This window comes from Lissotriton vulgaris, chromosome 12, assembly GCF_964263255.1.
Source record: "Lissotriton vulgaris chromosome 12, aLisVul1.2, whole genome shotgun sequence".
Classification (NCBI taxonomy): domain Eukaryota; kingdom Metazoa; phylum Chordata; class Amphibia; order Caudata; family Salamandridae; genus Lissotriton; species Lissotriton vulgaris.
In genome coordinates, this window is record NC_141700.1 from 106,247,623 (window position 1) to 106,269,957 (window position 22,335).

General features: G+C 45.3%; 1 protein-coding gene across 1 annotated transcript in view; it reads right to left on the reverse strand.

The window, feature by feature from the left end:
- Positions 1–14,908, reverse strand: part of ENTREP3 (endosomal transmembrane epsin interactor 3) — a 96,928-nt gene extending 82,020 nt beyond the window's left edge. The window contains exon 1 of the mRNA XM_086946372.1: positions 14,530–14,908. Within this exon, the coding sequence (XP_086802498.1) occupies positions 14,530–14,805 (276 nt within the window). The 5' untranslated portion in view covers positions 14,806–14,908. The remainder of the gene's footprint in view (positions 1–14,529) is intronic.
- Between the last annotated feature and the right edge of the window lie 7,427 nt (positions 14,909–22,335).

The following is a 22,335-nucleotide window of genomic DNA, read 5'->3' on the forward strand; positions in this document are numbered from 1 at the left end:
ATAATTAGGGGAGGAGAAGCTGAGAAGCTGCAGAGCGCACGCTGGGCGAAGCCCTTTGATGTGCTGCGAAGATGAGCGGCCGGGAAACTGAAAGTACGGCTGATAGGAGGGAGGGAGGCTGATGCGCGTGCTTGTTTGGTCACGTGGTTCACGTGAACTTAAACAAAACCGCAGTAGAAAGCCCTTGGTTTGACAATGATTTTGGCTACTTGAATTCTCGCTCCGCTCAATGCGCTTGCGCGCATTGATAGGTCGCGAGACCTAAAAACCAATCACGCAACATGGCCTAATGGAATTGGAAGACAAATGCAGATGATGCTGCTCTAAAGAGGAACTTATTTCAAACACAAAATGTAGAAAAACACTATTGCAAGTCTACGGCTCTGGTTATGCGATTAGTGAAACATTTCACTTATTCGCCTCAGACTGCTCCATTCAGGACCCACATCAGTTGTACCTAGCGGTGGGAGAAGGAACAATCAGGCAAGCCATGGCACCTTCATAAGAAAGGCTTGGTCTAACTCTTCTTGTCGTGTCGGGCTCTACATTATAGCCAACTCTAGAAGCAGAGGGAAGAGGGTCTGTTGAGTCCAGGACATGAGGAGGGGAGGAGTGGGAGGGGCATGCAAAGTGTAATCCTGTGACCATCAAGAAATCAGGCCCAGGAAGCAAGTGGGCTGAGAAGCACCATTCTTCATGGCAGAAAAACATAACTACCTTAGACTGACTTCACTTTACTAGAAGACAAGTACTTGCTAACAAAAAAAAATCTGTCTCTTTAAGGTTTTAATGGAAAGACTGTTCCCTAACCTTGAAGGTAAATGTTGTAAGGGGGTCCCTAGAGTGCCCCGTTTGGGCTCTTGACAATATTCGACAAACCGTTTGCACACCATGTGGAAGGTTTAGGAGGGTTACCCTAACCGCGTTTATTAAAGCGGATGAGAATGCCTTTCGGTGCAGAGCACTGTAGCTCCGGGAGCTATGCAATGAGACCTAGAGAGGAGAAGTGCAAGGCAAGACAGAAATAAACAAGCATTTGCAATGCAACAGGTCTCGCATTAGTTAGAGTTAGAGAATTTGGCATTGTTTATATTTAGCTGGATATGTTTGCTGGTTTGTGTACTGTGTGTGTGTTAGGGAATGGCAGATTTGTATGTATCTGTGGAGTAAGCATGTGTATTATAGCGTTCCCATGCCATGTTTACATTGCCAGTGAGGCTAACAGTAGACATATACACAGAGACAAACATACAGAGAGACACATGCACCGATAAACACATAGAGACAAACACACACAGAGACAGACACGCACATAGAAACATACACACAGAGACGCACAGACAGTCACGCACACAGAGACTGACACACGTATAGAGACACACACACAGACAGAGACACACATAGAAACAAAGATGCACACACAGAGAAGAGACGTACTTACAGAGACAAATGCACATATAGAGACGCACACACAGAGATAGAGATGCACACACAGAAAAATACACGCACACCGAGACAGAGATGTGCACCGAGAGACAGAAACACACACATAGAGATGCACACACAGATACAGAAACGCGCACCCAGCAAAAAACACACACAGGTAGAGATATGCACACAAGAGGGGATGTCACCGTTAGGGGATTTGGTATCAAAAAGAGAGGAGTGACGGGCTATTGCTACTCTAGAAGAGTAGGAGGTCCAAACACGACGTGCCCATGTATTATGTCTAAACAAGATTGTCGTGTTGTTCCTAAGGAAGAGAAGAGAATGACAGTCTGTGATGCAGCTGATTTATGGCAGGGTTACCTGGCGGTAGCCCTGGGAATCCATTTTGTTGGATTTAATGCCCTCACACACCCTTTCAGGTGTCATGCTTCATCATTTGGGCCTGCTCCTCGTTGGGTCGGCGGTGCAATACCCAACGGGCAACACCTCATAGAGGGGCTCTTTAGCGGAGATCTTTTTCCAACAGCCGTATAGATGAAGTGCGGGTGTGGGGCCAGAACAATGGGGTAGACATGATGTTGTGTTGTTAAAATAAAGCTAGTGGTACCAGGAATGCTTTAAGCAGAAGGGCCACTGCTTTAATTAAAAGCAATTATTCTAGAGGAGAGTGGTGTAAAATGATGTTTCCAACTGTCATCTAGAATTTGTGTAGTCCGGTCAACATGTTTCTCGCTACTGTGCAATTTGTCTAGCGATTCTTCAGGATCCGGTTGACTATTAGCAAGTATCTGATGTAATAAAACTGTCTACACTAATACCCTAGAGTGTGGTGCTTCTATTCTCTTGTAGGCTACCACATTGGTGGGTAAGGGGAAACTTAATATTATATTACCCTTCTTCTAGTTGTGATTGTCAGTACCTGTTGAAGGAAGAGGGAGAACATATCACAAACAGATTGGTAACAGGTGCATCAGTGACTGTAATACTTGTGCATTCAGCATGCTGGTGAAAAAATTCAGGCGTGTCACAACACCATTGCACAAGTGTATCAAACCCTCTCACTTGTGAAGATTTGGTGAGAGTGTCTTGTGAATATCTATAAAACTTTTGGAATAAAATATGAACACCAATTCGGTATTCGTAACTCGCAGTCATTCAAAAAACTCACCTAAAGTTAAAAACAATCAGACAACGACAGTGTCCAGCGGGTAAAGTTACAGGGAGTTCTTCCACCATAAGGCTATGTAGAGGAAAAATCTTAGTGGCTTATGATTTGTATACATATGTACTGTTAGGGGATGCCATGACAAAGAGGCGTGGGAGGTGGGCTGGCATGTACAGGGAAGGAAACATACATTACAATTTTTTTTAAATTACAAGAGAGCAGTGGGAAAACACAGAGGGGGTGAACAAATACAAAAAAGTAAGTGAGGGAGATAGATAAAAACGAGGCATATTGGCGATGCCAATGCTTGTTTTACTAGTAGGTGTTGTTTATTGGTACCCAGCAGTTAGGGTTTCTTAACTGAACTGCGTATGTCAGGGTGACTGGTATTTTGCTTATGGCCTGCCCAACATGTACAGTTCAGGCTTCCCCAGTCATAGCTGTCAGGTAGGTGGGGAAGCAAATACACAGCTCCGTCGTTCTCAGATGGAGCACTGTGGTTGCCCGCCCCAGCCAATTCTCGCAATGCACTTATGCTGTTTACTATTATAAACACCATGAAAGCAGTGCTATCATTGGCTGGGATGCATGGTGTTTACTTTCACTTTACCCGCCTGACATGCATTGCTCAGCTCTTCTATTCAGCGCGTGATGCAGGTGGATTTCAGAGCCGGCCCGCACACGTGCAAAGAAGGTCAACTGCTGAGATAAGTTGAATGTTTATTTATTATGTTTATTTATTATTATTAATATTATTATATAACTTCTTGTGGTGTGTTTTATGTAATGTAATGGTGCTCATGCAAAGCGCTCCAATACTGTTGGGCGAGTTCGTATTATGTAAAACTGCAAAAATAAATAAATAAACAATGTTAAGGTAGCAGCAGGGGAAAGTACCCTATAAACGCCCCACTATTTTCGAGTCACCAGCCGCCACCGCCATGTAGGAATAGCCACATTTTCGAGAGCCACTGGATGCTGATTTTTGAAGGTCGGTCACCAGTACCTCATTCTTCAGCCCCACAGGTTTTATGGTAGCAGTCAACACAGATAACATATAAAGGCCAAGTAAGATAAGATGTATACTTTGGGTTGAGAAGCAGAGTGGGGCCAAGGCTGCGTGTTTGTCATGTACAACGTCCTGTGGATGGAGCGGTTAGGGCAGAAGGAATGTAAAGTTTGAACACGGAATGGGTGAAAGTGAGATGACTGTAAATCATGCTCGAAGAAGGGGGTGGTTTTGGATCGGAGTAAAGCTGTGTAAGCATAGAAATAAAAGAGCCTTGGAACACAACAGGATTGATGAAAAGAACTGGCCAGTTTGATAAGAGAGGGTGTAATACAGTCAGCTCTGCTCTCCATGGTGTGAGAAATGTATTCTAAGGTGATTTTAATTTCGGACACTCCTGCCCCAGTTTTCTTCTGAAGATTGTTGGGTTGTTTGAACAGCAGCTGGTATTTAGCGTAGAACTCAGGCTGTGGCATTGCTTCTCTCCAGCTAAACCTCCCCCTTGCTTTTCTTCTTACTGTAATAATCCATTTCTTTCTTTCTGTCAGTACACTTCTTGCCTGCTGAACTTCCTAAAGTACCTCACTTCAACCCCTGACCAAGCAAGGCTATGTCCGGTCAAAACACTTTAACGTCATGGCCTATCTGAATTCTTAAAGACAGACGAGGGAGACTGTTGCCAATATATGCTCATTTTAGGATTTAAAGGTTCTTGCCAGGAGATTGATTTACAAGCAGTTGTCTTGTTAATACCAACTGATAAGTCCTTGACTACTTTGGCTATTTCTGGGTCTTTTAAAGGCAGAAAGATTGCTGTCTCTGGCCCCCCACCTACAATATTCGGCTAAGTCTGCCCCCTAACATATACTGGAGAATCATCTAGTGTAATATTCTATTTTCTCCCCTCAACACAAACTAACAGAGTAACTGAAGTACCCATCATATGCATTCCACCCAGCTGGTAAAATTGCTTCTCCTCACAACACAGGTTGTTGCTGACGGATCTCTCAGTGGGACTGCAGCCATTGATGGTGACCTCAGCAGTTTAAGAAGATTTCTGTGGGTTGCCTGGCTGCTTAGAAAGACAGCAAGTCCCTAGCAGGGGTGGTGACCACATCCTAGTACATCAATGTAAATGTAAATTGATACTTGTATAGCGCACTACTCACCCGCAAGGGTCTCAAGGCGCTTGTACGAATACCGCTGTGGAACCCATCCTGGCTTTCCCTGTGAGGCGTCCACTCCTGGGCACACCCAAGGTGGAGGCCAGGCAACCTTAGCGTTGTGGGGGCCGTTGTGGAGATTAAGCAAGCTATTGCCCAGAGTTGCAGAGTGGGACTCCATGATTGGAATAGGCACAGAGGCGAGAATTATCAGGTCCGTGGAATTTTTGAGCCCAAGACCCGCAGAGGCGGGGAATTGAACCCTGGTCCCGGGCTAGACCTCTGCATCAGGGTCTGCCACTCTAATCATTGAAGTGGGAGCCTTCTTTGTCCTCTTCACCCTTTCTATGTGCTAGTAAGACGTAGATAGGATATTTCGAGAGGGGCAAGATCCTGCTTGGCTACTTTAGCTGAAACCTCCTTAACTATCGATATTTTTGTTATGTTACTTATACTTGCGGGTGAAAGTGTGCACTGACGGCTGGTGGTGTGTATGCTTGTTGAAAGCGTGCACTGATGGCTGGTGGTGTGTGTGTCTGGTGAAAGCATGCACTGACGTCTGGTGGTGTGAGGTGCCTGGTGAAAGCGTGCACTGATGTCTGGTGGTGTGTGCCTGGTGGAAGCGTGCACTGACGTCTAGTGGTGTGTGTCTGGTGGAAGCGTGCACTGACGGCTGGTGGTGTTTGTGCCTGGTGAATGAGTGCACTGATGGCTGGTGGTTTGTGTGCGTGGTGAAAGCGTGCACTGACAGCTGATGGTGTGTGTGCCTGGTGAAAGCGTGCACTGGCGGCTGGTGGTGTGTGTGTGCCTGGTGAAAGCGTGCACTGATGGCTGGTGCTGTGTGCCTGGTGAAAGCGTGCACTGACGGCTGGTGATGTGTGCCTGGTGAAAGCGTGCACTGATGGCTGGTGGTGTGTGTGCGCCTGGTGAAAGCGTGCACTGACGTCTGGTGGTGTGTGTGCGCCTGGTGAAAGCGTGCACTGACGTCTGGTGGTGTGTGTGTGCCTGGTGAAAGTGTGCACTGATGTCTGGTGGTGTGTGTCCGGTGAAAGCGTGCACTGACGTCTGGTGGTGTGTGACGGCTGGAGGTGTGTGTGTGCGCCTGGTGAAAGCATGCACTGACGGCTGGTGGTGTGAAGTGTCTGGTGAAAGCGTGCACTGATGTCTGGTGGTGTGTGCCTGGTGGAAGCGTGCACTGACGGCTGGTGGTGTGTGCCTGGTGGAAGCGTGCACTGACGGCTGGTGGTGTTTGTGCCTGGTGAATGAGTGCACTAACGGCTGGTGGTGTTTGTGCCCGGTGAAAGCGTGCACTGATGACTGATGGTCTCTGTGCCTGGTGAAAGTATGCACTGATGGCCGGTGGTGTGTATGCCTGTTGAAAGCGTGCACTGACGGCTGGTGGTGTGTGTCCCTGGTGAAAGCGTGCACTGACAGCTGGTGGTGTTTGTATCCGGTGAAAGCGTGCACTGACGGCTGGTGGTGTGTGTGCGTGGAGATCTCGGCCCTTAATTGGCGAAGAAATGCAGGTTCATACTTTGGCATTTATTCTCTATAAAGACACCACGTTTTTTCTTAGATGTTGTGTTGTCTGTACTTTGAAGGAAGTTAAGGAAATGACCCTAGGTACCTTCCCAAAATCCGAATTTTCATTAGTTTTCCTATCCCACAAGAAGCCACAGCAGACACTGGAGAGAAAGTGGCACTGACCAGCATTTGAAAGTGATCAGCGAAAGTCGGGCAGGGTCCTTATCTAGAAGGGAAGCTCAGCTTGTAGTTCAACAACAGCCATTAAGCATGCTGGAGTGTGACTGCACAGATTGTGTGTCAGTGGTATATTGTAACGGCCGCACGGCCTTCAGGCGCAATCTGCGCCCTAATTCAGTTTCAGTGCGCATAATTTTTCCAATTCCACTAGAGTAGCGTCTCCAGGCACTATTAACCATTGTCTTTTCAATCAATGTGACAGCCATTGTATAGTGCGCACATTTCCAATTGCATCTTGACGTTGCTGGGGAACCGGGTTCAGGTCTCGACAATGACTCTGAACATCCTGTGATTCTGGGCAAATCACTTAACCGCATCGCTGCTGCGGTAATTTTTGCGCTGTGCGGCTGTTTTCCATTTTCCGCGTTACATGACGAGCTCAGCTCGTCATCAGCACACACCACCCGTGGCTAATGACGAGCTGAGCTCGTCATCAGCAGCGAAGGGGTTAATCTCCCCGTGCCTACCCAACAAATGAATGTGTCCTCATATAATGCAAACGGTGCTATGTAAAGCGTTCTGATACCAGATTCGGGTGAAGTTTGCGCTATATAAAGCTCTGTAAAATAAAAAAAATACATAACGCAAAATGGTTGTTGGGAAATGCGGTTTCTCTTTTTCAATGTGCTAGTTTGTATTGTGCACGGTTTAATGGTGCCACATAGCAGTTAACTGGAAAATGTAACCTTGAGCTGCACAAATATATGCAGGAACGGGTCAAGAGTACTAGATTCACTTTATTCATGCAGAACATATGTTGGCAAATGTTCCCAGTTGAAGCCTGTGGTGGCAGATGTTTTGAAGTTGCGGCCAAATTTCGTTGAGCCCCACACGTACAGTGTTAAATCTTAATATGAGACTAGATCTTTTCTTAGTAACAGAGACTCCACGTCTCCACCTCTTGGATATGGAGTGATCACTTAAAGTATAGCCCACTTGAGGTCATCTGTATCATGATTGTAAGTCAAAAATGGCTACTAGTAGCGCCGCTTTGGACAAAAAGATTACATTTACAAAACAAATAATGAAACATGTTCAAACTGCAGCCTCACCTCTTATTCATATTTCCTTTAAGATAATGCAATTTATGGAGGGATTTCTACTTGCCTTTGGGGTCTTAAGGTATAGACCTATCGAAATGTTTTTGAACTGTATGATCTAATGTCCACCTCAAAGAAATCACTTACAGGTTACTAATTCTCCCGTCAGCAGCCAATTAAGGCTACCCACAATGCACTTGTCAGCAGATTAGTAAAGCCTTTCCCACATACTAAAATATGCTAAAGAAAACACGTCTCCTTGTAATCTTAAAATTCTGTTGAGATGTTTGAGGAGCAGCAAAATTCGCTCCTTTCTATTCTCCTTTGATAACTAACGAGCTTCAGCTCATCTTAACGTATTTGTGAATGGAATGGTGCGTTTGTACTAATGAAAAGATAACATACACAAACTTTGAGCTCTCTCCTCAAACGTTTGATAAGCAAGTCTACATCCAATAATCCACATGAGCAAAGTACACAGACAAGAGGTCAGCACACAAGGCAATAGGACGGGCAAACACACAATGCTCATTGTAACTACCAAGCAAAAGGAAAGTGATCGCGATCGCGCGAAAAACATAAAAGCAGGGGTGACACGGCAACTCACTCGCGGGCAAGGGACAGGCGGTGCAGGCTGCGTCCTGTCCTACACCCACTGGCGCAGGGGCCAGCACTGCACCCCATGCAACCCACGAAGCCTGCATTGTGCACTACACTCTTGGCTACACTTTGAGTGGTCCGGGTGCTGCTGAGTGGAGCGTGGTGGCCGAGGGGCTGGGCTGAAAGAGAATGCCAGGCCATCTGGAAGGCAAAGCCAGCAGATCTGTCCTCAGCCCTGGGATCCTGCCCCACCCACCTTTAGAAACAACTGGAAACAATAGTGCTGGTCAACGGTACTTTCATGGACGCACTCGTTCTTATATTCCGGAGGGGGGGATGGGTTCGGTGTTAGTGGCAGGAGAGAAACTCCCAGGTAATACAGTATTTCTCACACAGTGTGCAGGCTACTCTACCTTAAGCAGGTAGTATCTGGATATCAATACCGCAGCAGGGCAGGTGCATGATTCTATATGGCAGCTCGTGTCCAATACATTCCTGACATGCGACCGACTCTGCCCCAGCCCAATCCGTCTTTCAGAAGCACGTTTTAAAGATGAACTCAGATTAGGCTGTTGTTTCTTGGTGTTGCCAGATGTGCAATCACACGCGCACCAGAGCTCCAACGCTCAACCGCCTACATTATTACAACAAGACGTCAGCGCTTCGCCGTGAAAAGGATTTAAAAAAAACCGTGAGTGGTGCGCGCGTGCGCCACTGCGAGCATATGCCTTCAATTATCGCGGCCGTGACTGGCCGCGATAATTGAAGACATATGGGCTTTGGTGCGCGCAACAGACACCAATAGGCCATAGGCGGAGCTATGCGACCGCCTATGGCCTATTGCGTGTTCTGTTAAAAAACAGCACGCACACAAAGCCCAATAAAAATGGACCTTGGAAATGCACACGCACGAGCTAGGAATTTCAAGGTCCATTTTTAAACCCCATACAACCGGGCTCTTCGCTTTGCGAGCCCTAAAAAGCAATTTAATGTCACAGAGTTCACTCTGTTACCAGACTAAGTGCAAAGACTGGCTTTGAGGAAGACACCAGGAGTACAATATAGTTTTCTGAGCTACAACAGTCTGCCTGTGCTTCAAAGCCTTCACCACTATGGCAAAGCAGAGTGGACTGTATGAATGCTCCTATGAAGGCTGCTTGTGGCACATGCCCTCCTTAATGCGTAATTTTGCGATGACTAATAGGTTTAGGCAACGCATTCCATATGAAAATTAACCGAACAGTGCTAAAACTTGGGGGAAATGGCCTCCTGTCTCTCTTTACTGCCCTCATGTTTATACAGGAGATAAAGATATATGTTAACCCCTTCAATGCTGTCGACGGCCCCCAGCCGTCATGCACTACGGTGGGCGTGTGCTGATGACGGCTGGGGGCCTCCATTAATCCGCCCACTCGCGATTCTGCCACACAGGCGCAGAATCGCGGCCCCGCCCAAGGGGTTAAAGATATAACAAAATAAATATTCCCCTAAATGGGCATCTATCTGTTCACAAATCCACCAATAAAAGGTTAAAATTAAGACAAACGAACTATAATCCTGCATCTGAGCACTATGTACCAGAGCTATGCACACCCATTGACTATATACAAGTTGCAAAAACTTTTGTTCCAGGTTAAGAAACTTTTTTTGTTGTTTTGCTCATACAGAGTTCATCCACCCCAAATACAGATCCAAGAGTGCTCCACTCTCCAAGAATCCCTATCTTCCAAGCCAGGAGCAAAGGAGCCCCACTTTTCCCTCCAAACCATCAGACACATCCACGCTCTACTTCCTAGAATAGCCTGAAAAAGCAGTAACATCCAATCCTGTTCTATTTTTTTCTTCTAATGAACTTGACGATCCATTCGTTCTGTGATGTCATTTGGGAGTGTCCATGCTCTAACGGTATGGTTGGGCCAATATTATTCTAAAGGTGGCTACTGCAACCTCCTTCCGCATTTAAGACAATGGGATGCCTGGTTTTTGATTGGAGCTCATGGGTGGTCATTTATTCAGGGCTCCATAGCTGCATCCCTTGTGGAGAAGCTGGCCAAGTTTCTGCTTCTTGTAACATATGTGCAGTCTCACATAAGCAGGATAAAAACAATAGGTAAAAAGAAAATAATTTAAAAAAAACATATTTGCAATTAAAATCACATACAGTAGGGAACTGGATATATATGTGTATATATATATATATATATATATATATATATATATATATATATATATATATATATAATAAATAAATAGATGTTTTCTAATTGCAATTTTTTAAATCATTTTCTTTGTACCAAGTGATTTTTTAAATAAATTATTGTATAGTGATTATTTTGTTTATGAACACATTATTTTGTTGCGTGATTTGGTGGTCGTGGAAACAGAATACCTGTGAAGGGTGACCCCCCCGTAGATGACATGGTGTCTGGGCCTGCACACAATGCTGATCTGCCTTCTGGATGAATTTGGCTATTGTGGACCCGACAGCCTACATGCCCATTGTTCACTGGACCTCTGCCCCAAAACTGAAGCTATATGATAAACTGGAGGTACATATGTGCTCCTATACAAAAAAAATATTCTGCAATGTACTTGAAACCTAACGCCCCACTCTCTGCCTAGCATGCAAGGGACTTGGTGTCTAGAGACAAAACTCAAGAAACCTTGACTGGGTAAATACAGCTCTGGCTTTTGTTGCTGCCTCAGAAACCCTAGAAAAAGAGGATAAAGCCAGAAAATTATACTGAATGCTGATTTTATTTTGGTACAAGCTTGTACTTTTGTTGGTTTCAGCTTCTGTTCAGTGAAAGCAACAATTCGAAAAATTATGTGTTCCCTCAAGCCAATAAACTATGATTCATCTACTCTTTGAGTAGTCTCTGTGCAACATACTTAAAAGAGTAAGTTTGCCTGGACAGGTTATTGCGGTTTGCTCTTTACCCCTCCCAACAAGCACCAAGCCTAGATTCTGCAAAAATATGAAAGAAGAGGATCCAAACACACCCAATGTACTTGTACTCCGTCACACCAGCCTTGAAAACGTTCTGGTGTAACCGCATTATTGATTCTGCAGTTGTATGTTTTGAATTTAAGCTGCTACATCAAATGTGCATATTGTCCTTAGATTGGAGATTTAAGTACCCAGAGAGAGCAGGTTTGCTATCTGACACAATTGTATCAGCCCTGGTGGCCCTGGGACAACAGTGGCAAATTACAACACCCACCACCCGCACCACCCAGAAAACTCCGATGACCCTGGACCCAAAGATAAAGCTTCACCAGATGTGGCTGCTCCAAACCAACAGAGTAGCCCCTCTAAATTCCACTTATGCTCAGTTGATCCTTTCTTTCGCTGACTTCCCTTGAGAAACAGCAAGAGGTGCTAACAGTCTTCAGACCACACCCTTAAAAATCCCAGGGGTGTTCAGTTACCCATCTTCCCAGTCTCTCCCAAGACAAGATCATGGTGCTCTAGTCTTCGAGAGCATCTTCCATCTTCCCACAAACACAGACCTATTCATGGCTACCTTCACCATAGTTACTTTCACACATACCCATGCGTAATTCTTTCAGAGTATCTCCTAAGGAAAGGGACAACCCTGATCTTCTCCATCAGAGCATACCTTCCAAGACTGGTTCAGTGGTAATCAAATCGAATCCTCTACAGAGAAATCAATAAACAAAGGCATTGAAAGTTCTCCTCAGAGGACTCAGCAGGGAAGGCCCAGAAGTACATCACTCCCATACAGTAACTGTTGTGATTGGCTGAGGACTGTTCCCCTGTGCCAGGAAAGCCCTTTGGGCTGGCAGTTGGGTGCTCCTCGTTCCTACAGAGCTCTCTGGAGCATATTACCCTAAGAAGATCCATTAGGATGGGCCATGGGGGTGCCTAACCACCCCTTGGAGGGTAAACAAGAAAATGACTAGTGCAGACCACTTTACAGCCCAAAGCTTTTCTGTGTTCAAAGTTCAAAAAGAAGATAACCTACAGCCGTGCCTTCTCAGGTCTTGCTCCGAGAATTTGGAATGCTCTCCCGCCAGACAACAGAATGGACCCCTCGACCTATGCATTTAAAAAAGAAGTCAACGGTTTGCTCCTGAATAGTTACATGTGACAATCGGACTGTGGCCTTACAAACCAATGGTATTGACCTTACAACACTGCCTTCCCTGGTCTACTTTGCAATCCTCATCTTGTTAACTGTTTACATGTCTACCTAGTCTCCACTGTGCTTCTACTGTATAAGCTTGGCCATCTATTATTTTATGCTGTGCCAGCCTAACCAGCTGATTTTGTTTGTACAGCGCTCCAATACCCCGCCGGGTCTTGTACGCGCTATATAAAACTTTTCAAATAAATAAATGTGTGCTTCCCTCACAAAAAACGCCGCAAGGTCAGACCCAGATGTTTTCCTGCTCTATGACAGATTTACCTGTCTTGCGCTCCACACAGCCTTCCTTCACCATACACTCAGAGGTGTGTTCCTCTTCTCCGCAGCACCCCAGATAGACAGGCCTTGCATCCCCCAAGAGAGCCCCCCACATGTCTAGTGATATTCCTTTGCACCAGAGCTCTCCTCAAATCCACAGAACTCCCGAGACAGCACCCAAGGTGGCCTCCCTCCCTGCACCCCATTAAAACAGGCCCAGAGCCCTCCTCCAGAGGGTTTCCTCAATATCCGGCTGACCTGTTCTTCTCAGGGTGTCACTCGATTTAGCTTCCCCGAGCTGCAGTGAAGTTTAACGAGGCAGTGCCGGCCGTTTGGTATGGGGCACCCACTCCCAGATCCATTAGTGCAAAGTGCTCTTAATGGATCTCCCCCTGAGCCAGGGAATGCTCAGCAGTGACTAGCAGGAACAAAAGGCGCTCAGCAGGCGTGTAGGGACAGGGTGTGCAGGGCAGGGTGCAGCCGCTTCTGCACAAAACCCCAGCTACTGTCACTAACCCTCAACAGCAGACCCAACAATCATTATTAATAACAGACACGGATTCGAATCCTAGCAGGGCCGACTCCTATCGTCTTAACGATTTAGTTATTAATTGTGATTAATACTATAGTTTTCATAAAGTACAGTTATTAAATGCAGGTGCAATAAAAAACAAAATTTCCAGACATCATACTTTTCCAAACAGGCCATCCGAATTTATAAAGTCCAACATAAAAATGGCTTCAACCTGCAGAAAAAATGTACATCTCATAATGTTAGGAAATGTTTACAAGAACATAACACATCACGGACTCTAATCCCCTCCTCTGATGCAATGATCGGCAAAATCACTCATCCAGATAGAAATCCTATTATACACTTCAGCAGGAGGAAAAGATATTGCCAGGTCTATTTGGCAAGGAGTTGAACCTGTGACCTGCAGGGGGTGCATGCTATGGTACATTGCCAAAAGATATAGCGACCATTTGTAGAGCACAAGGATCATATCGAATGGATTCTTGAAACCTTATATAATAGAAGTTATTATCATGTTCAGGGGTTACTAATAACACCGACCTTTGAAGAATGAAAGGGTGAACAGCTAGGATGGGACTAAGACATGCTGACTTGCAAAGTACTCACAGATCTCTGAGTGAGGCACAAGAACACACAGTTAGTCAGCTGGATCTTTGCAAGGGTCGCCATACACACATCCTTTTCATTGCAGAATTTATCCAATGCTAACACCCATATTCATTCATCGAATTCCACCTGATTCAGCCATTCATCAACAAATGTAACACACTCTGCCCCGAATTCATCTCCAAATTCAGCCATCACTAACAACCTTATTCACACATTTAATGCAAATGTTGATCAATGCCAGATGCAATGGCCACTGGTTATAGGATTCAGCCATCATTTACTCCTAGATTAAGCACTAACTTTTGATAGATCCTGCCATGACTGACAGTAAGTTTCAGCCATCACAAACCACCAGATTCTACCGTGCCAAAAACCAGATACCACCAGTGCCTAGATTACTTATTGCTAAATTCAGCCAAATAGATTCAGCCGTCACTTTCAGACAGACTCATCCTTCACCTAGAGACACATTTAGCCATTCCCGACTGTCAAAGTCTGCCACTTCTGATCATCAGACCCCAAGCCTTCGCCTACCACCAGTTTCAGAGACCACTGGCGGCCCAATCAGCTATCTGCAAACACAAAAATCCTAAAAATCCAAATGTAGCCACCCCTGACTTCCATTTTAACCACCACTTATTTTTAACGAACCAGCCTTAATTCAATAATTTGTTACTGGCAAACTCAGATCACTAACTATCAGATTTAGCCATCATTGATCACCAGATTCAGCCATCCCATGCACCCCAATTCTGTCACACTCACCGAGAAGCCGGCCCAGGAAGGGCAAGAGTGCTTGATTTTCAGGGATGGTGTGATGGTAGCAGCCACCAAGCTTGATGTGATGATGAGAACCCCCAGGGTGACCTGGACGAAGCCAAGGGCAAGTAGAATCTGCGACCAGGTTCGCTGCACACGCATGTGGGAGAGACTGCGGGAGGTCCTGCCAGTCAGCGAGAGGCTGGAGTCAGTGGGCGATGGCATGGCTTTCCACAAAGGCGCGAGGAAGTCCCACCACAGGTAGCAGCCAACAGGACTCATGGGAAATGGCGGTAAGTATGGTAGGACACCTTCTTCAAGAAATCCCACCACTTCCAGGAACCGATAGGCAAAGTATATACCAACCACTCACATTCCTATAAAACTCCCAAGACGTACCTAGATAAAGACAGACTGAACTTATGTAATGAAAAAAGCTGGCTTCAGTTTCAAAACAGACAGGATATTTTTTTACTCCAACATGAGGTTTCATACCCAGTGGATCAATACTTCTACAACAAGGCTGTGTGTGGCTGATGTGCCTCGCATCTGGCACAATTAGAGAATCCCCAAGAGACTCCCTGACCCCACACTGGAATCCCCATCCATGATCTTAACGATCCATTGTTGATTTTTAATAAGCCACGGACACCTGAATAAAACTCCACCGTAGAGAGTATAGATGGTGTTATCACTTTAATCCATTGCTGCTCCAAAACAATGGAAGAAAAAGAAAAAAAATCCTGCAAGGTTTCAGCATCTAATTCCAAGAAATTGCTTTGCAAGGTGATCAGCAAGTGACTGAAGAATGCAGAAGAAATGGTGAGATCTTGAAGCAGAGAAAATGTTACAGAAGGAAAGAACAGAGGCCATTTTCAGAGACCACATTGACGAGGATGCTCCAGCCCTAGAGCTTGTGCGTAAACTGTAGATTCATAAAAAATTTAACAAGTCGTTGGAACCACACAATGCTTTTATTTATTACGGAAAAGCATAAAGTGCAAAATGACTAAACCAAGCTGAAAAACGCAGAAAAGCCTTGGGCAGGAGAGACCACAACTGACTGTGAAGTAAACAAAGTGCAGAGTTGGCTGGCGAGATAGTGCTTCTTAAGGGTGCCCCGGGGGTGGGCACAGCCTGAACGACCTGTTTCAAGAACTCAATGGTGCTTACGGGAAATTCAATGCATTCGCAATGGGATCCATCAGGCTGCTGTCGGCTTCCTGCGCACTTCAAAAGGGGAATGTGCAGAGGTGGTGAAAAGGCTTTGACTGCAAATCGCATTTCCTTTGAGGGCAGGATCAGTCTACGTTTTTCAGCAGGATATTGAATTCATAGATGCGACTATGCAACACACAATGATCTCTATTAGTCAGCAGGCCCTTACAAAGTTCCTGTGTATCAACTTGCATCTAAATGGTCAAACCCCATTTCAGGGTTGCTATTTCATAAAGATTACTATAATCCCACAGAATACAGCTGTTGCATACCAAAACACCTGTGATTATGCAATTCTAGGTTCACTATTGAAAGCACATAGACAGGTTGTGTTGGTTTTAATAAACATCAGGCAGATCAGGGATGCTGTTCTCCGGAAGTCCTTTATCCCAGGCAGTAATACTGCTCAGACGTAGTATTGACTACTGTGTCATCAGTTTACAGGGGATTGCTTGGCAGCATGATCGATGGATGTGGAAGGCAGGCAGGAGTAGAAAGATAGACAAGAAGGTGAAACAGGTGCAGGAAGTTGGAATAAACAGAAAAAGTAGGCATGAAAAGACGTAGAAGGATTTTAACGGATAAAGCGGAATCAGTCAGAAACACAGATCATATTGAAGAGGCAATCCAAACACAGTTTGCAAAATACAGTGATGAATGAAAACAGATGACGCCAGACGACATTCAATTATTTGGTGTATACTGTGAAGAATAGCCGATCAGCAGATGATTGATGGAGGATGAGACGCTGGACGAAGCCCACATTAATCAAGATGCTAGAAAATATAGGAGCAATTTGGTGGATATTGAGTTAGAAGCAGGTAAGAAGTTCCATGTGCTGAATGAGATGATGGTTGAATGTCAGTTCTGGCAGCAGTCTGGAAGTTTTAGGTGCCACACTCAGAAACACCATAGCGTTGAATGGAAGGTAATGTACAGGATGCTGTATGATTTAAGCATAGTGATGGGTGCACCCCAACAGTTGAAGAAACCAGAACAACGTACTAAATACCACCTTCTGGAGGCGATCGTCAATTTAAGCTGAACAGATGAAGTGTGGTAGATGGTGAAAGATGCTTGTGACAAGCCAACATTTTGTAGCGTCAAACAGGATTGCTGTTGCAACCTAATGAGGGGTGATAACAGACAGATGAAGGTTGGTGATCAGTTGCTAGATGCTAGCTGATTGATGAGATTATGGGTGCATGGTGAATAGTTAATTGGTGCGGAATTAGTTCTTTGGCTGATGCATGCACACTGACAGATGAAGAATGATGAAGTTCGATGAAAATGTTGGTGGCCAAGAAAAGTCGATCCCTCGAAGTCACATTTTTTTCTGTGCACCAAATAGATCCATCGGGAACACTGGATTTGGGGAGCGGGGTTTGCAAGTTTCTTCAGCCTCGACCAGGCAAATCTCCAGCCTTGTATGTGAGGTAGGATTTACAGATAGGTGACCCCGTTCTCTGAGGTGGGGTGGTTAGCCATGCTTATTTTTTGTGGGCGTGGGGTGGTGATGACCCCTATGGAAAGAGAGGTGGTTGAAGTCTGCTAACTCTATCTACTTGTTTAGAACAGAACAATTTGGGGGGGGGGGGGGCTGGTGTGCGAAGACTTAGGACTTCTGTTGTGCACACTCTCCTTTGGTGGGTGGGAAGGGGGGTCTCCTTTTTGAGGGGACTATGTAGTTGTGGTGGGATAGCTAGTGTTACTGGGAAACCTGTCTCTTTCTGGGAAGAGAACCATCTTCTAAGCAAGGATATATTTTTACCCAGTAATGTGGGGATCCTTTATACCAGTGGTGGGGATGGGTGGGGGTTGTTGTACCCTCACTCTTTCCCTAGCCTGGTAGGAGGAGTGTAAGGGGCACTTTTTTGTTGATAACGGTGCTAAGGTGGGGAACCAGGAAAGCCAAGTTCCCTTCAGTGGGGTTGCTCCTGCGTCTTCTGATGAGGAGCCATTCCTCTGGCTCGTTTCAGATGAGCCCTTCCACCCCGACAGCCTTTCTCCCGGGACAGGTGTCTCTCTATGTTCAGGGACTCTCTTTCGGGGGCATGGGCCCTTACTAGATGAGCAGCATCCACTGGGATGCTCTTCAGGGGAGGGGCGATGATGCTCTTTCTCTAGGGGACCTCTTGCTAAGGGAGCGCTGTGTTCCCTCTGACATTGGGAGGGGTCTTGGCGGGGTACCCTCGCTTTATTCTTAGGGGGAAGGGTGGTGGTCGGTTACCTTTCTCGGGGGTATCCCTCTTCTCCCAGCCTTGGGCGGGACGATGTGTTGCAAACCCCGTTCCCCTCTCTCCTCCTTCTGCAAATGCAACGGAGCCTGCAGAGCCCAGAGCTGGTCGCCGGGGGCGCTGTGCAGCCACGGCACAGACAGGAGAACATCTCCAGGAAGAGGCAGGGAGGGCCGTGTAAAGACTGCACCGGAAGAATCGAAACTGAGCGAAGCAATGACCGAGGTTAACAGTAATGCCCGTGGAAACAAACAGAATTTTTGAATTACAAAATTTTGGAACAAAATTATTACGTACAATAAGGCGGCTATTCACCTAGTCTAATCATGATTTATTTCTTTTTTGTAATCTAATAAATACAGTTTTGGTTAAATCACCAAATAAATACAGGTTATTGTAATCTTCCTTGTGAATTAGATATTGCTTTTTTTCGTGTAATAGTCGTGTTATTTTTCTCACAAGAGTTGCGCCAGTGCTGTGACAGTCCGTCTTCGTTGTCTAGCATACTCTCTCTGGGAACGTCACATTTAGACGCAGGGAGTGACGTTAGCTTACGTGCATCATGGGACTTGTAGGCTTGGCGTGGCGGCTGAATCTTCTTCCCCGCTCTGTTCAGGGAATAATTTTGATGAACCTTCACTTACGAATCTGTTGTAGGCTGCCATGATACTTATATTTAACGTGAAGTCCAAATATAGACAAGTCTATGTAATTGTAAGCATATGCCAACATTTTAGAACAGAGAAGTGTGAGAGTTTGTGGAAGAAAGAAATACTCGAGGAAATAGATTTTCCCCATTGATTTCTACTGAAGCAGAGGCAACATCAGGCAGAAGACAGCTAAAATAATGCAAATATTGGCACCATCATTTGGGATTCCCCACGCCACCCGAATCGGGTCTATTGGCATCTATTTTGTAAGGGGACCTTCTCAAAACTAATACCCGGGATTGCCCATGAACATGGAAGTAGGTCTAAATGCTGAGTTTTGCTAATATTTTGTTCTTCGGCGAAGCCGTCAGAGAGATTTTCTGCTGTCATTGTATTGTAATTGCATTTAGAAAGTGCTTACTGTAGCATCTTCCCCAGCTCAGGAGCATGCAGACGATTTATATCACACAGGAGCTGCAGTCAAGCATTACTTTATTCTTCAGCATATACACACACACGCTGTGCATTACATCATACTTTCTGTTAACCACAGCCCCTGTGTACTACACTTACTACACCCTCCCTCTCCCCAAATTTTCTCTCCCCCACTCACTACATCCCCCTGCTTCCCCCCACTTTCTACCTCTTACCTTAAACCTCTCCCCAAACCATATATGCCCAGCACAACACATTTATGAGAAAACCCCTACAAACTCACCCTCTCTCCACACTTCCCAACTCCCCCCCTTATAACCCTTACCCTTATCTTCGCAACTCAATTCAACTCTCATCTCACCTTATTCATGAACCTTACCTGCCAGCCTGAGTCTGTTAAACTAACCTAGTTGAATGCGTACAGTATAATAATATGTTAGGACATCCTCTTAATGTTATATCTTCCTGCTGATCATCCCTTATCAGATCTCTCCAATAACTTTTATGTTCATTATGTTATCTCTGTGTAATTTCCTTGATTGCTTTTTGGATACACTTGTCCTGTGTTCTTTTCACTATCATACCTACAATGTTAAGCGTCCTGATACCCTTGGGTGAAGCCAGCGCTATATAAAACTTCAATAAATAAATACAAAATAATACGTACTTCCTGTTTAGAATCTGCCCAGGACCACAAGGGTTCTAGTGCGCATAACATCAATATGCTACATCTCCCCCCCTTTGTTAAATCAAAAGTAGCAGACATCACTAAAATCACATTTTCTCTATTAGTCGACAATGCTCTCATACTTGTCTGTCGGCTCAGGTGATCGAGGTCCATCCTGACCGGGCCACAGTGGCATAGGCTCAGGCGTACAAGCCACATCTGCTGGCAGGGTAGAACCATGCATGGTTTTTGGACTCAACAAGTGTTGAGGTAGGTGTTTAAAATGCAATGTACCCTGAATAATGGATTGTCTAGGATGATGTGCTGTCACCATAGGTCCCTTGCATGCCATGACCTATAAAGGATCAGTGGGAAAAGGAGTGTCCTTTTTTGTCTCTGCTTAAACAGTACCCAGTCTCCTTTGTCAAAGACTGTTTCCTTGGCGTGGTGACGCTGATCTGCATACGTTTTCCATTTCCTTTTCCGAGTTGCATCAGAGTCTTGAGCCTTGTCAGCATTCACTGGGCAATACGGGATCCATTGAGGTAGTTATGTTCTGATGGCTCTCCCAAATAGCAAGGTGGCTGGACTCTCACTAGTTGTAGAGTGAGGAGTTGATTGATTGGCTTGAAGGGCCTGACACATGGCTTGGTTCAGATGGATTCCCTCCATGGACGCTCATTGAATGACCCTCTTGATGGTGCTCATGAACTGTTGAACTACACCGTTGGCTTGAGGCCAGAGGGGTCTACTCTTTTGCTATTTTACGCTGAGTCAGACAACAAATTCTTTGAACTCTTTACTGTTAAAGGGCGAGCCATTATCAGATTTGAGGATTTCAGGGATACCCCACATTGCAAAGATGTCATCAAGCGGTTCTATGACTTTGCCATGGGTTTTCAAAGATAGGTTTTCCACCAAAGGAAAACTCGAATATTCGTCTATGACTACCATAAGATGGTGTCCATGTCCTAAAGGCCCGAAAAAATCAACTGCAATTCTCTCCCAAGCATAGACAGGAAGGTCAAACATTATCACTGGTTGCTGTGTCACCTTGGGGGGAAAAACAATTGCAAATGAGGTACGCCTTCAGCTCCTTCTCGGCTCGCTTATCTAGCTGAGGGAAACACACTTGATCTCTTAAGGCTCTTTTGGTGATACCACAGTGGCCTTCATGGGCCGGCTTGATGACTCACTGTCGTAGGCTTCCAAGTAGGATAATTCTCGAGCCTCGCAGTATTACACCTTCTTGGGTGACTGCCAATTCATCCTGTACCTTTTTGAACTTTTGGAATTCAACATCATCAGCAAGGTCCAGGCACTTCTCCTCCATGATTGTGTGGTGATAAGTTATTTGTTTATGGTCATGTCTTTATCTGCATTGGTCGCTGCAATGATTTGTTCCACCAACAAAGCTGTTGGTGCACTGGATCTCACAAAAAAGTTGAGATATGCTTCAGCTGTCTTGGATGTCAAACTGTGACGATGTAGCAGTACTTGTGAAAAGTAATCTGCTGGGTTTTGATCTTTCCCACGTTTATGCACAATCTCATAGTTATACTCTTGCAGTCTTAACCCCCACCTGTCGATGCAAGGGTGCATATCAGCATTCGGTTTTCCAAAAATTGGGAGCAACTCCTGGTGATCCGTGATGACAGTGAATTGTTTCCCATAGAGGAATACATGAAAATGTTTGTAGGCACACCCCACAGCCAGACTCTCATTTTCCAGCTGAGAGTAGGCATGTTCTGTTAGAGACAGGCTTTGACTGGCATAGGCCACAATGCATCTCTGAGCATTCAGATGGCTGTTGTGTTGATCAAGGATCGCCCCTAGCCCTACCGGGCTCGCATCACCTGTTATCTCAGCATGTAACTTGAGGCCGTAGTAGACCATTTCAGTTACATTCTCAATTGCATGTTTAATGTTTTTGAAACTCTGGTCACATTCCGGCGACAACTGAAATGGTAATTTCGATTTGTCAAGTCTCTCAACGGGGCACTCACTGTAGCAAAGTTGCAAATGAATCTTGAGCAATAACTGGCCATGCCCAGAAAGGATCACATGATGGTAACATCCTGAGGAGGGCAAGTGGATGACAGAGCTTGCACCTTCTCTGGGTCTGGAGTCATTACCCCATCAGAAAATATGTGCCCAAAAAACCTGTGTTTGGTTTTGTGAAACTTACACTTGGCGGTGTTCAAAGTGAGTCCTGCATCAGCAACTAACTGGCACACATGGGTCAGGGCTTTGTCGTGTTCTTTCTGTGTTCTCCCAAAAACTAGTATGTCATCACTGTAATTGAAAGCATGTGTAACAGGTTGGATTACTTGGCGAATAACATCCTGAGATATCTCAGCAGCCGCAAATACTCCAAAAATCAGTTTCTTATATCTGAACAAACCAACTTAACTCAAACCTCCTTTATTCAGGTTAAGACAGGAAAACACTTTGGCTTCGTTCAGTTGCATGACCATGTCCAATATGTGTGGACCAGGGTGTCTCTCCCTCTCAATGGCTTTGTCTATCTGGTGCATTTCATTGCAAAAGGGCACCGCTCCTCTACCACCCTTTTTTGATACTACTACTATGGGCGAAACTCATG